At 37.1% G+C, this 17827-nt stretch overlaps 1 protein-coding gene across 1 annotated transcript in view; it reads right to left on the bottom strand.

Moving 5' to 3' along the window:
* Positions 1-655: 655 nt before the first annotated feature.
* The window catches only part of TSEN15 (tRNA splicing endonuclease subunit 15), a 30543-nt gene continuing 13371 nt past the window's right edge, over positions 656-17827 (bottom strand). The window contains exons 4-5 of the mRNA XM_025921069.2: positions 2572-2713; positions 656-2037 (exon numbers count right to left, since the gene is read on the bottom strand). Of these exons, the coding sequence (XP_025776854.2) occupies positions 2017-2037; positions 2572-2713 (163 nt within the window). The 3' untranslated portion in view covers positions 656-2016. The remainder of the gene's footprint in view (positions 2038-2571; positions 2714-17827) is intronic.

The raw sequence follows: 17827 nt of genomic DNA, 5'->3' as shown, positions 1-17827 counted from the left end.
AACTGGAGTCACAGAAACACACATTGTTTTGAACGGGTGCATTTTCAGACCTTCTGGGAAAGCAGAGGGAGTCTGAAGGAGTTGTCAAGACTTTCCATCAAGAATAAAAGTGAAATTCAAATATCATCAAAGGAAAGTAGTCAGGAATGACTACAGACCAAGAACGATGCTTTACACTATTTTATAACGTTCCTCCTTTTTGCCACTTTTGCATTCTTGCTCCTGTTGTCTTTTAGTGTAGTTAGCTGTGACTTGCTTCTCACCATCAGAACATGCCCAACGTGACAGGATTTATTGTAACATTACACTGATTACATGGTAAAATTATGAGATCCATCTTGCTGAGACTTTCTCCCTTGCTGGCTTTGAGGAAAACAACCAGCTGTGCTGGCAAGGCCCATGTGGCAAAGAGCTGAGGGTGGCCTCTTGCCAGCAGCCCACTAGGGACTGAGACCATCAGTCCAACAGCCCACAGGGAATCGAAAGCTGCTAACAACCACACGAGGAAGGCAAGGAAGCCTTGCCCAGTCAAGCCTCAGATGAGACTGGCCTGAATGCAGCCTTACAAAGAACCCAACTTTGAGATATTAAATGTATGTTATTGTAAGTTGCTAAGTTTGTGGTACTATTATTATGCAATGATAGATGACTAATATTGATCTCAAGATATTTTATTTTAAAACATTGTTATTATAAAAGTGATACAAGAAAAACAGAAGACAAAGTCATCCATTTATTGCTCTGTCACCCTACTGTAAGTGCAGTTAGTAATTTGTCACCCTTTCTTTATATGCTTGGTGTGTTATTTACATCCATGGTCCTACCCATTCATACACTTCCATATCTTGTTTCATTAATTATATATTTTCTCATGTTTTTCATTATATTCACTACTAATGTTTAATGAGTACATAACGTACCACTCATCGGATATATTGGCTATCTGTATCTGTTTAATGACTATTTCCCTATACCAGAGGTTGGCAAACTATGGCTCTACATTTGTAAATAAAGTTTTATTGGAACACAGCCACGCCCACTTACTTACATACTGTCTATGGTTATTTTTGTACTACAAAGAGCACATTTGAGAAGTTTTAAGAGAGACTATATGGTCTGCAAAGCCTAAAATATTTCCCTTCTGGCCATTTACAGTAAAAGTTTGCTGACCGCTGCCTTAAACTTTTAAGTGGTTTACAATTTGGGTTATTACAACTAATACCACTTAGAATATCTTTGTGCATATAATTTTGTATACTCTAGGCAACATAATTGGGAGGTATTAAACAAAAGTGGAATAACTGGGTCTACTTAACAAAGATGTTTCTATGGCTGGCACTGTCCCTCACCATCTCTCTAACATTCTAGCCAGGATACAATAATGGCAGTGGTAATAAGAATGGAAAGCAAGGCCCCGTACTTTCATAGGTAGCACTTCTCTGGTCCCTATTAATCCACCTGTGCATGTACTTTTACGGTTGGAATGAGCATATTTTTACTTTTGGTGTAAAGTCAACAGTAATTGCCACATAAAAACCAACTGGAAGAAAACTTGGGGATTTAAAAGTAAACTGAGCAAACTCTCCAGATGTCAAGGTGTCCATGAAATGCCATTCCAGGCTAGCTGTAGTGGCCAAAAGGCACTAAGTGCGTTGAATAAGAAAAAGGTGACAGTCTCAACAACGTGTAAGCAGTGGCGGCAACGAACAGTGAGGCAGCTATGAGTGGGGGAGACAGAAGAAACACATGTGTTCTACCCCTCTGAACACATCCTAAGCTTAAATTTGTATATAACTATAATTAAACTGTCTCCAGATAAGAAAGTTCTAGAGCAACTATCCTATACCTAGGAACAACAACAAAAAATTCTTCTATCTGGGAAAGTTTTATTCCTCAAAAAGAAAAACTTATGAATGGGACCAGCTAAGTCAACCCTAACTATCTCTGAGATAAAGGATGAATCAGGTTGACGGATCTCAAATCCAATCCCAAAGTAAGCATCAGGAAGAATAGGTGTCATCTTCTAAGGGAAATATTCTGCAATTAAAAAAAAAAAAAAAAAAAAGATCAGGATGGACCTTTTCCCCAGTATGGAAGGTAACTTAAAAGCAAAATCAGATAGATATTTAATGTAATTATCCCAATTACACCAACAAAATATATAAAGAAACCATATACAACATATTTACTTTATTAAAATATTCCTATCAAAATGCCAACCCATTTAACATTTTCTAAAGATTTTCTAAAGATGTATTCTTTTGGCTGAAACTTTTATAAGCCTTTATATTCCACGTTAGTTAATTATCAAATAATATCATGACTTTATAAAGTACTCTAGGAAATGATGAAATTCTCCAAAGAATAAGTAAATCTAATTATTTTTGTGAAACCTAGGAACATATTACTTTAAACAAAACAGCCAGTTTTCTGAGGTGTGAAAATCAGGTCATTTTTTCCTTGAATTTTCATATTGCAAAGGAAGTTGAATGGCTTGATTCACACTTCAAAACATGTCATAATTTTCTTTTTTTTTTTCCACTGTTTACTGATAGTTGCCTCAAAACTGACCTGAGGGTCTGGCAGCATAAATCCATCAGTAAGTTTATAATAGACTATTGTGGAATCGGACTCCACTATGGCCAAAGTAAAAGACATTGGCAAATCTGGATCACCTTGCAATTTTCGAGATGCCTTCAAGATCTCCCTTATCCTGAAAATAAAGCCATAATACATTTAGGATTCATAGTCACTCAATTAATAAGATCAAACACTGTAAAATCTTGGGGAAGAGAGAGTCAATAACATTATATCCACAGTGCTGACTCAGGAAATGTCTGAAAGCTCAAATATAAACATCTAAAGTTGCCATCTCATACAGAAAATCCTGCAACTAAGAGCCATTTACTGAAAGCCATCTTTCAGTCCCTTTTGTATTTACCCGTCTCTCCTGATCATCGTACATGAGAGAATTACTGCATTCTGGAACCTACAGAATAGGGTACTAACAGTGTTCAGTGAGTCTACATTGTCTAGGGATCCTGGGCATTCATTGTCCAATTTTCCAACTTGGTATCATATGGCAGAACAATGTGGTATTCAGGTTTGCTTTAAAAAAAAAAAAAGGTTACGATAAACATTTCCAAGTTTCTACATGGTATTAATCATTTCTACCTTTAAATGGCTATATAGTATCTATTGACTCAAAATTTACCCAATCATCCCCCTATTTCTATAAAGTTCTTTGAGGCCTTTTAGGGGGAGGAGGGTACTAACAAAGATGTGGTTATGAGGTTAGTTGTTTCTGTTGGGTCTTTCCAAGGATTGGAATTATTATATATGAATATAAATATTTTTATGGTTCTCAATATGTATTCTGATACTTAACAGAAGCTAAGAGAAAAATATAGAGAGGAATAAAACTTTTTTTCTTATAAGGTTATATATCAAGCATCAATTTTATAAAGGATTTCAGTTTGCCTGCTATGGAAAATAATGTACCAAATCGAATATCTAGGTCTTCAAAGTTCTATTAGCTTTTGTTTACCACAAACTAAAAATCCTTATTACCTACTCAATAAAGCCTATGTTCAATAATTCAGTAAAATGTATCCTCCAGAGGAGCTTTCTTAAAAAGGCAAATAAAAAATGATCAGTTGTTTTTTTCATTAAGCTAACCAATTCTCCAGAAATTGCAAAAAGATTTACTGGCATATTAACATGCTACAAGTGAATACATAAATAACTCAATACTCTTGTGTTCTTTAGCATAAGTGTAATTTATCCCCTTAAGTTCTACTTCCCATCCCTAAGTAAAAATTCTTATGGTTACTCTTCACTCATCTTATTAGCTATTAAATCTATAAACAATCTAAAAAGAAAAGTCTCTGCTTTGAAGCATTCTTACTACAATAATTATAATTTAAAAAAAAAACATTATAGAGACTGGAGAATTTAGTGATTTAAAAACAGCAATAAACTTTTAGAAAGCTGGAACTAAATTATTCTTGCTAAAATATCACTTAATCACTTTATGTCACCCAGTGATAAGTGGTTTGTGAAAACAGTTGCTAAAGGCTGCTTACCTACTACCTCTCATTTAAGTGTTCACAGGCATGTAATGATATAAGGAGGGAATGTGTTTCTAACTTTTTTTCCTCAGAGTCAAGCCATTTCTAAAACGACCTTGAGTGAGTCAAGTCAACAATATGGTAATACTTCAGTTGTTAAGCATAACTGTCAGGCAACATTTATTGGATATATAAAATCTGTCTACCTGGCAAAATCTTAATTCCTTTTCAGGAATTAGCAAAACATCATCTTCTCTCTTAAGTCTTCCCTGTCACCTTTCCCCAACATCTAGGCAAAGTCATGTATCTTACCCTACAGACGCACCTTGTGCAAACCTATACTACTATAATTGCTACCTTGTATTTATACCTCTCAGTGTCTGTTTTCCATTGGACTGTACCCATTTTCAGTGCTGAAGATAAACACATTAGCCCAATGCCCAATATTGTAGTAGAATATCTGGGCAGAATGAATTAATGAAGCTTTGAACAAAGATTTCATATGGCTAAATATATTTCTGACAATACTTTTCTAAAGTTTACTATGCAATTCTATTGTACTAAATAAAAGTTTACCCGGTCTTGAGAGATCACGATCATTTTTGGTACTTACTACTGTAGATACCATGGTAGATGGTGTATCAAAGAACTCCCTAGAATTTCTTGAAAGTATCTGCTATTTGCTTGGTTTTTATTCATCAAAACATTCTAATTATTTTATCACTTGTCTCCACACCAGAACTTGGCCAACTATAGTCATCTGTTTCTTCATGGCCAATGAGCTAGGAATGACCTCTGTCTTTAAATGGTACATTTTAAATGGTCATTGGGGCGCCTGGGTGGCTCAGTCGGTTAAGCGTCCGACTTCAGCTCAGGTCACGATCTCGCGGTCCGCGAGTTCGAGCCCCACGTCGGGCTCTGGGCTCAGAGCCTGGAGCCTGCTTCCGATTCTGTGTCTCCCTCTCTCTCTGACCCTCCCCCGTTCATGCTGTGTCTCTCTCTGTCTCAAAAATAAATAAACGTTAAAAAAATTTTTTTTTTAAATAAATGGTCATATAAGTATCTACACAATAGCCACGATTTTGCTACTTTGTCCACAAAGCCTAAATATTTCCTACTTGGCCCTTTCAGAAAAGATTTGCTGACCCCTACTGTATACTATGAAAAAGGTTAAAAATACGAATTGTAAGAAATGACCATCAGGGCAGTGTACTTTTTTTCAAAACTATTTATTCAAAAGGAAGAGCAGAAGGAGGTTCTACTTCTAATTAGAATGTAGAAGACCTCAAAAACGGCCATTCCTACCATAACAAAGAAAAAACACCTGAATTTTTTAAAAATATCACATTTTTCTTTAAAGGCATAAAAGAAATGTGAACACAGAGTTTAGAGGAAATACACTTTAATGAGAACTGAGTCCTTCTCAGGTAAGTAGAGAACATGAGATAAGCCACTTCCATCCCTGAGGGCAATTGCAAAGTGTGGGCACAGTGGCTAGATGAGGAAGCCAGTCACAGGCGAGCAACTTCACTTTGACAAAAGAAGCCATCAATACCTCTAAGAGCCACACATGACCTAGCATGGTGGACTGAAGTCTGTAGGGACACCAGTCCCTCCAGTTCACCAACTCTCCTTTATAGGACTAATGCTGCATTTAGGGGACAGCATGAGAAGTTAGGGAAGGGACTGGAAAATAGCAAGCAAGCTCTAATCACAAAGGCCTCAGGAAGAGAGAGGTCTGATTCCATTCTCAAGACATCGGAAACTAGAAGAGAATGGAGATAACTAAAGTTGTAACTCAGCCATGACTAATCTTGACTTCCGACTACATTGACTAAATCAGGCCCTGACTCTACTTGCCAGATAGAGGAAAGGATGAACTCCTTGGGGGCATGGAGTAGACAACATGGGTCTCTTATTTATTTATTTATTTTTTAATTTTTTTTTCAACGTTTTTTATTTATTTTTGGGACAGAGAGAGACAGAGCATGAACGGGGGAGGGGCAGAGAGAGAGGGAGACACAGAATCGGAAACAGGCTCCAGGCTCCGAGCCATCAGCCCAGAGCCCGACGCGGGGCTCGAACTCACGGACCGCGAGATCGTGACCTGGCTGAAGTCGGACGCTCAACTGACTGCGCCACCCAGGCGCCCCATGGGTCTCTTATTTATACACAATGTCCAGACACAGTGAACAATTCTAAGCTATGTGAAGAAGCAAGAAAATGTATCTAATAGGGGTGCCTGGGTGGCTCAGTCAGTTAAGTGTCCGACTTCAGCTCAGGCCATGATCTCATGATCTGTGAGTCTGAGCTCCACATCGGGCTCTGTGCTGACAGCTCAGAGCTTGGAGCCTGCTTCTGATTCTGTGTCCCTCTCTTTGCCCCTCCCATGCTTGCACTCTGTCTCTCTCTCTCTCCCCCCAAAATAAATAAACATTAAAAAAATTTTTTAATTAAAAAAAAACAATGTATCTAATAATCAAGCGCAAAAAGTCAATATAAGAAGACCTTCAGAAAACTAAGGTTGTTGAAAAACTCAGATGTTGGTTGGAAGGAATAGCTAAAGACTCTTAAAATAACCATTATAAAAATGTTACACTATTGAGGGAAAAACACCAACAAAATGGGTAAGATAAAAAAATTTAAGTAGAAAAATGAAAATTCTGAAGAAAATAGACATTCTAAAATTAAAATATATATGTTTTTTCAAAGTATCAACTAGGCTTAGTGGTAGACTACATACGGCTAACTAAAGGATTTAGTAAAGCTGAAAACAGGTCACAAGAAACTGAATTAAAGTACAAAGAGAAATAAGAATTAAAAAAATACATGAGAGGACTTTGGTACAGTATCAGTCTAACATATGTGTAAATAGAATTACAGAAGGAAAGAGAATGGCATATGCCTTAATCCGTTCAAGCTGCTATAACAAAGTATCAACATTAGGTAGCTTATAAACAACAGAAATTTATTTCTCATAGTTCTGGAGGCTAGAAAGCCCAAGATCAAGGTACCAGCATGGTCTTGTCCTGGAACAAGGGGCAAAGGATCTTCACCAATTTTGGAAACGTTTCAGCTACTTCTTCTATACTGCTAGATTCTAAATGTGTCCCCCAAATTTCCTATGCTGAAATCCTAACCCCAATGATGATGATATTAGAAGGTGGGACCTTTGGGAGGCCAAGTCACAAGGGTAGAGCCCTCATAAAGGAATTAGTGCCTTGTAAAAGAGACCCCATGAAGATCCCTTGCCCCTCACCATGTGAGGACACAGTGAGAAGATGCTGGCTTTGAAACAGGAAGAGGACCTCCACCAGAACAAGACCATGCGGGTACCTTGAAACAACACAAGAAACAATAGGTATTGGCAAGGATGTGGAGAAAAAAGAACACTCTCGCACTGTTGTTGGGAATGCTAACTGGCGCAGCCACTGAAGAATATAGTATGGAGGATCTTCAAAGAGTTAAAAATAGAACTATCTTATGAACCAGCAATCATACAACTGGGTGTTTACCCAAAGAATACAAAGACACTAACTTAAAAGGATGCATGCACCACTATGTTTATCATAGCATTATTTATAATAGCCAAGATATGAAGCAGCTGACATGTCCACTGACTGACGAATAGATGATTTGGTATATATATACATGTATGTATGTATATGTGTGTGTGTATATATATATATATATATATATATATATATAGTGAAATAATATTCAGCCATAAAAAAGAATGAAATCTTGCCACTTGCAATACATGGATGGATCTAGAGAGTATAATACTAAGCAAAATAAGTCAGAGAAGGCAAATACCATATGATACCACTCACTTGGGGAATTTAAGAAACAAAACAAACAAGCAAAGGAAAAAAAAAGAGAGAGAGAGAGAGAAAACCAACCAAGAAACAGACTCTTAACTATAGAGAACAACCTGGTGGTTACAAGAGGGAAGGAGAGTAGGGGGATGGGTTAAATAGGTGGCGGGGAGTAAGGAGTGCACTTGTGATGAGCACTGGGAGATACATGGAAGTGTTAAATCACTATATTTATACCTGAAACTAATATATGTTAACTAACTGGAATTAAAATACAAACCAAAAAAATTAATTTTCTTTAAATATCCCTAATTGGCAGAGTATGACAAGGATGGGACACAGATGGAAGGGGGAAAAAAAAAAACAACCTATTAAGGCAATTTTTACATAGTTTCCATTTCTTAAGATATGGTATTGTTTGAATCAGAAACATATACGTGTGTGCATGTACATGTGCACGTGCATATATGCGTGTGGCTTTTTCCTAAGGCAAACTGTTTGCAAATTCTAGCCCATATACTAAACTTTAGGATAGAAATTTCCATCTCATTCATATTTGTTTCCGAGTTCTTTAATATAAACAGCAAAACATTTTCAAATTTACTCAAAACACCTATGTGGGAAACCTAACATGTGAAAATTAGCTCAGAGTTGTAAAAGGGGTTTTGTCTTCAGAGTTGAGGGAAATCACTGTCAAAAATGAAATGGAAGTTCCCATCTCAGAGCTCTGTTTATCCTACTTGTTTGTGTGTTGGGGGAAAACTACCAGTGAGTTTTCTCAGTAGTAACAGAATAAAACTAAAAGCATTGAAGGGAAGTCTTACAAAGATTCTTGTTCAGGATCTCTTCTGGTCTGTTTTTAGCAAATGTTTAAAGCAACGCCATCAAAGCAACGCTATCATTTTTCCCTACTGGAGATCTTCATTGTTTGTCTCCTTTATGGGACCCTGATAAACTTCTAAAAATGTTACTTTGCCTTTAAGTCAACAGACTTCACTCTCTCAATCTAACAGCAACAATATAACAAAAGGTTCCAAAGTTCTACTTTAAAAATCACATACAGTTGTAAAGATGCTGAGAACAATGAAGCTGCACTAAAATACTATAATCTCACTTGATTTCTAACAAGTTTGCAGCTTGAATTCTTAACTCAGAAAGCTCAGAACAAAGTTTCCTATATGTGAAAATTTTTAAAGCTCAGTTCTTTGGAAATATATTGGGGAGATGTGTCATCACACAAATCTAAAATAATTTAGATAAGAAAATTATTTATAGGGGCGCCTGGGTGGCGCAGTCGGTTGAGCGTCCGACTTCAGCCAGGTCACGATCTCACGGTCCGTGAGTTTGAGCCCCGCGTCAGGCTCTGGGCTGATGGCTCAGAGCCTGGAGCCTGTTTCCGATTCTGTGTCTCCCTCTCTCTCTGCCCCTCCCCCGTTCATGCTCTGTCTCTGTCTGTCCCAAAAATAAATAAACGTTGAAAAAAAAATTTTTTTAAAAAAAGAAAATTATTTATAGTTCTTATTTCATAGAAATCCACATATGAAAAACATAACCTATGCATTCATAATAAGAAGTTCCCGGTCTCAAGTTCACTGTATTTCAAAGGAAAAAACCTAAAGAAAGAAATAAGTAATAATGACAGTTGTTGATCAGCAGTAACAGAAGCTGAGGTTTATGACAGGTTTTCCTTCTCATAACTTCAGAGAAGAGCTAAACATACTGGACACAGAGTAATTCTTCAGTTTCACAAGAGCTCACTTGAAAAAGTCTGAGGCAAACACATAGGTAACGTTATCTGGCTACTGCCCTTCCTCCAAGGTATGTAAATGCCTTCTGTAAATCTTAGCATTCATTTTTCTGTGACAATTCCCTAACAGAGACTGAGTGATCTCTGAAGATCTGTACGTAGGACAAACAAGTTGAAAACGTTTTTTTAGCTCAAATGTTGTAAAATAGAATGTATAACAGGTTAAAATTATTATTAATTTCAATCCACAGAAAGCAGTGTGTCCTGTCCTCTTCAAGGTGGCCAAACTGGTACAAACTATAACTGTATCAAGCCATACTCCTTGATCTGCCTTGTTATTGGAACAACACGTCATAATGCAACTCTGAAACACAATACGAAATTAAATTGGTGCCCAAGGGTACCAAAGAAGCCTTATTCATTCACAGGCTCGACCTTGATGAAAAGTTTCAAGGATAACAGACCACTTCCTTGGGAATGATGCCAATGTCTTCTTAGTTTAAAAAAAAAAAAAAATCAAGGCAGCTTAAGTCCCAAGGTTGGATTATTGAATAATTAAGTTCCTGTGTGGCCATTCACCCCAGTGGGAAGCCATTCTGCTAAAATAAACTTCAAGCTCTTTTTTTTTTTTTTTTTTTTTTTGAGGCTAAGAGAAAAAATGCTGTGTCAGTTGAAAGACACTGCTGGAATTGGGGGTTTCCAGCAACAGATTTCCAGCAGAGGCAGTATGAGGACACACATTTTGATATGCAGGGAACCAAATGACAGAAATTGTTTTATCAGTTATTAGACTTCAGGCCTCAAATAAAATAATGGTCATTAAATGCATTTGTAATAAAGTATATACTTTTGGAGAGAAGAAATATTTTTTGATTACAGGGAAATAATGGAGTATCCTTCAGTGACATATGTAGCACTTTAGGATTAAATCTTATAACTAAGAACATCTTTTCAAACATCCTAAAAAAGGAACTCAATTATTTTTAGTAACCTTTTACTCCACCATTAATGTAAGTCCTTTCCTCAAGACACTAAGGAAAAAGAAGGGTTGAAAGGTGGTTGGTGCGCAATGAGGATATAAATGAAAAAGAATTTAAGAAGTAAGGAAGCTATTCATAGCACTGGCTGAGTGCCTCTTCAGACCTGTGAGTGTTCTCTATTTGCAGATGCATATTATAGTTACAGTATAAAGTGTGGGAAACAGTGATAAACCTTGCAAATGGATGGATTTTTCAGACATTCTAATTTTCTTTGGAAACTCTTGGAAGGTCACTTGTAGCGTATCTTTATGTTCTTTATAATGTTACTTAGCAAGTCTCTGCTGCAGGAACTGAGTAGTCTGAGAGTTCATTCATTCATTCATTCATTCACTCACGCATTCAACAAATACTTAATTAAGACCAAGTACTACCTAGACACTGGGGCAATAGCAACAAAAAGAGCAAAATTCCTGCTTTCATGGATGTTATTTTCTAGTGGAGGAAGAAAGATAGGAAACAATCAAAGACTACAAAATATATAATATATTGAGTAGCAATAAATGTGGTAAGTGTTCTAAAGGAGGACTACTTTATCGGCTGCAATTGTAGAGCGGGTGATAGCAGATTACACCAGAGTAAGGACAGTGTAGCACAAGTGGGGAGAAATGACAGATTTGGAATATACTTTTAAGACAGAACTGCCAGAATTTGTTGATGTATTAATTTGGCGTATGAGAATTAGGTGGACTAAAACTAGTAAGAGATTATAGCAAGGTTACAGGATACAAAGTTAATATAGAAAAGTCAAGTAAGTGCTTTCTTATATACCAGCAATGAACAACTATAATCTGAAATAAAAAAGACAACATCATTTATACTTGCATAAAATAGGCATAAACCTAACAAAAATATGTACAGGATCTATATAAGGAAAACTATAAAACTCTGATGAAAGAAATCAAAGGAAATCTAAATAAATAGACAATCTATGTTCATGGATAGGAAGGCTCAATATTGTTAACATGCCAATTCTTCCCAAAGAGAGCTACAGATCTCAAGCCCAAACAAAGCTTTAACAAATTATTTTGTGGATATGGACAAACTGTTTCTAAAGTTTATATGGAAAGGCAAAAGACCTAGAATAACATAAGACTGAAGAAGATCAAAGTGAGAGGACTGACTTATCCAACTTCAAGACTTATAAAGCTATAGTAAATTAAGACCATGTTGTATAGGTGAAGGAATAGACAAATAGGTTAATGGACTAGAATAAAGAGCCCAGAACTGACCCACAAAAATCCAGTCAACTGATCTTTGACAAAGAAGCAAAAAGCAAGTCAATAGAGAAAGAACGGTCTTTTCAACAAATGGTGCTGGAACAACTGACTATCAACATAGAAAGAAAATGAATCTAGATACGCTCCTTACACTTTTCACCAAAATTAACTCAAAGATGATCATAGATCTAAATATAGAACACTAAATCATAAAACTTGTAGAAGACAATATAAGAGGGAATCTAAGTGACCTTGGAATTTGCAATGAGTTTTTTAAAATTTTATTTTAAATTTTATTTTTATTTATTTTGAGAGACAGATAGAGAACACGAAGGGGAGGGGCAGAGAGAGAGGGAAACAGAATCCCAAGCAGGCTCTGCACTATTAGTGGGGCTTGAACTCACGAACCATGAGATCATGACCTGAGCCAAAATTAAGAGTCAGACACTCAACCAACTGAACCACCCATACCAACTGAGCCCCTGGTGATGAGTTTTTAGATACAACACCAAAAGTGTGACCCACAAAAGAAAAAATTACTTAGTTGGGCTCTGTTAAAATTTAAAACTTCTGTTATGCAAAAGACACTATTAAAAAAATGAAAAAACAAGCACACGGTGGGAGAAAATATTTGCAAAACATGTGTTTGACAAAAGGACTCGTATCCAAAATACATAAACCCTTAAAACTCAACAAAAAGAAAAACAACCAGACCAAATAAAAAAAGTGGGCAAAAGATCTAAACAGGCATTTCACCAAAAAAGATACACAGGTGGCACATAAACATATGAAAGATGCTCAACATCATATGTCATTGGGAAACTGCAAATTTAAAAACACAAGATACTACTTATGCACCTATGAGCATAGCTAAAACTCAAAACACAGAAAATGCCATGGTGGCAAGGATGCATATTGCTAAGTGAAAGAAGCCAATAGGAAAAGGCTACATACTGTGTAATTTCACCTATACAGCATCCTGGGAAAGGCAAAACTATAGAGAAAATTAAAAGTTCAGGGGCTGCCAGGGGTTCAGGGTAGGGTAAGGGATGAATACATGGAACATAGGGGATTTTTAGGGTGGTGAAACTACTCTGTATGTAATGGTGGACACATGGCACTATGAATGTGTCAAAATCAATAGAAGTGTTCAATAGAGTAAACCCTAATGTAAACCATGGGATTTAGTTAAAATAATGTATCAATATGGGTTCATTAATTATAACAAATGCACCACACTAATGCAAGATGTTAAAAATAACACTAATAAACACTGCATTGGGCTGGGGCTTATATGGGAAACCTCTGTACTATCTGTTCAATTGTTCTGTAAATCTAGAATTATTCTCGGGGCGCCTGGGTGGCGCAGTCGGTTGAGCATCCGACTTCAGCCAGGTCACGATCTCGCGGTCCGTGAGTTCGAGCCCCGCGTCGGGCTCTGGGCTGATGGCTCAGAGCCTGGAGACTGTTTCTGATTCTGTGTCTCCCTCTCTCTCTGCTCCTCCCCCGTTCATGCTCTGTCTCTCTCTGTCCCAAAAATAAATAAACGTTGAAAAAAAAAATCTAAAATTATTCTCAAAACTAAAGTCTATCTATACAGAGAATAGCTCCAAGGGTTTTGGCCTGAGCTTCAGAATGAATAGAGTTGCCATTGACAGACTTGGGGAAAACTGCAGAAGGACAAGTCTAGGTGACAAATTGAGTTCTTTCTGGACATGTTATTTGAGGTACCTTTTAGATCTCAGTGGTGATATCAAAAAGGCAGTCAAACATGGAGAGTTTGAATTGGAGACATAAATTTGGGGGTCCTCAGTATATCAATGATATTTAAAACTGGAACCAGGGGCGCCTGGGTGGCGCAGTCGGTTAAGCGTCCGACTTCAGCCAGGTCACGATCTCGCGGTCCGTGAGTTCGAGCCCCGCGTCGGGCTCTGGGCTGATGGCTCAGAGCCTGGAGCCTGTTTCTGATTCTGTGTCTCCCTCTCTCTCTGCCCCTCCCCCGTTCATGCTCTGTCTCTCTCTGTCCCAAAAATAAATAAACGTTGAAAAAATAAAAATAAAAAAAAAATAAAACTGGAACCAGATGACGTTTTCTAAGGAGTGAGTATGAGGAAGAGAAAAGCTCAGAGATCTAAGCCTTAGAGCATTTTAACATGTAGAGGCTAGAAACCTGAAAAAGTTCAGCACAGGAGGCAAAGAAATGGCAAGTGATGGAGAGTTATTAACCTCCTCAAATCCCCAAGTTATACTCTGCACTAATAGCCGATCATTTCCTATCTCTTCAGATGTGTGTATTTTAATTGGAGTCTTTAGAGAGAATGCAAACAAACATTACAATTCCTAATATTCTCATTCAAATAATTTCCCACCTTTGTGTCAGGATATACCTGTGTCTCTCAAAGGCCTCAAAGAGGCAAAACCTCTGCTCTAACTTTCTCTTGTCTTTGGATTCCATTCTGCCTCCCTTGATCTACTACTGCTTACCTGGAGGGTGGTTACTTTTCTCATATTCTGTCTGTCTCTCCTTCCCCCCCACTTCTTCCTCATTCTTCCAACCCTCATCTCTCTCACATCACACACATACACAAATACACACGCACGCACACCCTTGTTCTAGGGCTTTCTCACCGTTGCAGACAGGTACTCCTTCTGCCGTTACTAATACTCTGTCATAATAAACCATTTGCAATTTTCAGGCTCTCGGTCTTCAATACCTGGCTCATGATGTTACTTCTGCCAGGAACTTGCACTCCTATCCCCATTCCATATGACACGCCTACACATATTTCAAACAACTGGTCTTGCAAGAACGTTCTCAGACTCCCCCACCTCCCACACCACCAGCCGAGGCTGGATCTTCTCCCTCTGCAGTCTTCCTCAGTGCCGTGTACACACCTCTCATTACATCTCTCACACTGGATATAAATGCCTGTCCGTCTCAGCTCTAGACTGTGAGCATTATGAGGGCAAGGTCTGTGATATTTTGTACCCCTTACGTCCAATACATAACAGGCACCCGGTAAATGAATAGAAAACCTAGAAAATACTGCCTTTTTAAGTACCTCTAAAGGCAAAACCTGCTTCTACTTTGCTCTAGTCTATAATTACATTTATGTTCATTATACTTAATGTTAAATAAAACTATAATTATATACATTTTTAACATTTTTACTAAAAGGTACATTATTTTGGTATAAGAACAATAAATAAAATATTAATTTTTCCCTACACATCTCAGTGTTTTAAAATATGAGTTCTTTTTCTTCTCCCAATAAAAACACTGACATAACATATTTAAATATAAATGTTTGGTCCATTTTTATTATCTGGGTTACTGCTGTGAAAACACATAAACAGCTAATATTTCTAAAGTAATCATGTTCTTTAAAAAGGGAAAATTACTATCAATAGTTTTTAAACAGAATTATTTAAAAGCTGTATCAATTCTAACAGAGAAAAAAGAACTGCAGCTTTTTTGATTCAATGTTGGAAGAAAGGTGAGTGCATTCTTTTGAAAACAATGTAGGGGCCCCCGGGGGCTCAGCCGGTTGAGGGTCCGACTTTGGCTCAGGTCATGATCTCATGGCTCGTGAGTTCAAGCCCCGCATTGGACTCTGTGCTCACAGCTCAAGCCTGGCGCCTGCTTCAGATTCTGTGTTTCCCTCTCTCTCTCTCCCCTCTCCCTCTCACAATCTCTCTCTCTCTCTCTCTCAAAAATAAAGATTTTTTTTAAAAATATTTTTAAAAAGAAAATAATGTTGTACTAAACAGGTTGATAGGGCTTAATAAGCTGAGCATCAAATTTAAAAAAATCACAGACTACAAATCCTAATTTTGGCTCTGACACTCATTTCTATGTGTAATGAATTGTTTTCACCTCTCTTACCACATAAATTCCCTTAACTGTACCAGGATCAAGGATCTTGATGGAAGAGTGTTGATGAAACAAATGACTACAGTTCTTAGACTGTTAGCCTTACAGCTGCTGAACTAGCAGATGCCCAATTTCGTATATGGAATGTTGAACCTTTTTCTAAGTTTCTAGAGTAATATTCAGATTGGAAGGTACTAAGAAAGAGAACATTCAGAAACATTTTCTCTCAGATAAAATGGCTGACGGTACCCATTTTAGAGAGGTTATCAATCACCATAAATCAAAATAAATGCCACTAATTTGTGGGAGTGGAGGGATGAAATGGCCGCTGGAAAATCTATCCTCACACGAGCTATCCACTATCCTCTGGACCAAGAGGAGAGGACCGTTTATAATTTAGTCAGGTTTCAAAAGGGTGAATGATTAATTCATATTACTAAGCAAGGAATTACAATTCTTTGTAATATAAGAAATCTACAGATCGTTTCAAAAAACAGTATCTTAACTATCCTTGGTTTTTATAATTGCACAAAATACTTCACTCAGCTTTTTTTAAACTTATAATATCCATAAACACAGATAAGCATAAAATATGGCAACTGTGGTTTCAGTTTTCAGCACATCTCTCATATTTTACTGAAGAAACTAAATTGACATTGAAACTGGGAGATGACACAGGCTCTCTCAGAAAAGAAAACTCATAGTTCAAAAACAAAAAAACAGGCACCTGGCTGGCTCAGTCAGTAGAGCACGTGGGGTTGTGAGTTCAAGCCCCACACTGGATATAGAGCTTACTTAAAAAAAAAAAAAAAAAAAAAAAAAAAAAACTTGAAAAAAAATTTTTCCTCATACTTTGCTATGTGTCCTGGTGTAAATTAATCAAGATACTTTCACACTGGGGTACCTGGGTGGTTTAGTCAGTTAAGTGTCTGACTTTGGCTCAGGTCATGATCCCAGAGTTCACGGGTTCGAGCCCTGTGCCGGGCTCTGTGCTGACAGCTCAGAGCCTGGAGCCAGTTTTGGATTCTGTGTCCCCCTCTCTCTCTGCCCCTCCTCTGCTCGTGCTCTATCTCTCTTGCTCAAAAATAAATAAACATTTAAAAAAGAAAAGCTAGTTTCACATTTACAGCTACCTATAATACTACTACAGAAACCTGTCATACCATTGTCCTAACTTTGTTATAATATACTTCTCCCATTTAGGAACATTCAACAAATATCAGTGGCCAAAGAGAAGCTAATCAAACTATTCGACTTCATTTGCTACCGTAGCACTGAAAAAGGTCTCTGGCTTTCATTAGGATTCCTCTGGTTACCTCATCTTTAAATTCATCAGATCTCTTTGACCTCAGTGAATTCATTAATATGATTTTATACCATTGCTGAGTCTGTGGAAACTCTACTCAGAACATTTGCTGTCATTTACCAATCTTGCTACATGGATTCCTAGATTCACTTTAGTAAGAAATAACGTGGAGTACTTCCCATTTGCATATACCATCCAAATATATAACTTAATATAGTATTTTAAAATGTAAGCTAAAAATCATTCTACAGTAGCTTTAAGAGGTATTTTTAGATGAGAGAAAAAGGAGATGTGTCCTTTCCTGAAAGAGACACAAACAACCTCCTACTCCATCAGCATAATTTTCCCACTACATAGTCGGATGCGGGCACTTTACCAATTCTACTTCCCCACTGGAGATCAGCAATTAGTATTGAATCAATATTTTCACAAGGGACTATTATACACAAGACCTTCTGAGACTTGAAATATACATCAAAGTGTTTTAACTATAGACATATATCATATATAACTGCTTTACAGAAATTACAGGTCGCAAAGTGTACTTTTGCTCAAAGTAATGCATTTACCCACTTCCACTCAAATACACATTCACTCTTGCAAGAAACTGTGTAAATTAAATCATGTCCAAAGCCTGGGAAAACAATTAGGAAATGGATAAAAAAACTGTTCAGGCATTCCTATAAATTCACACAGATAAAACATTAGATATTGACTAGAACCGTTAACTTTTAAGGTGTCAGTAAATATATACA

The sequence above is a fragment of the Puma concolor genome, chromosome E4, assembly GCF_028749965.1.
Source record: "Puma concolor isolate L17-30 chromosome E4, mPumCon1.1.hap2, whole genome shotgun sequence".
NCBI classification, from domain to species: Eukaryota; Metazoa; Chordata; class Mammalia; order Carnivora; family Felidae; genus Puma; species Puma concolor.
Note: the sequence above shows the minus strand (reverse complement) of the source record. Positions and strands in the feature narration are given on the sequence as shown.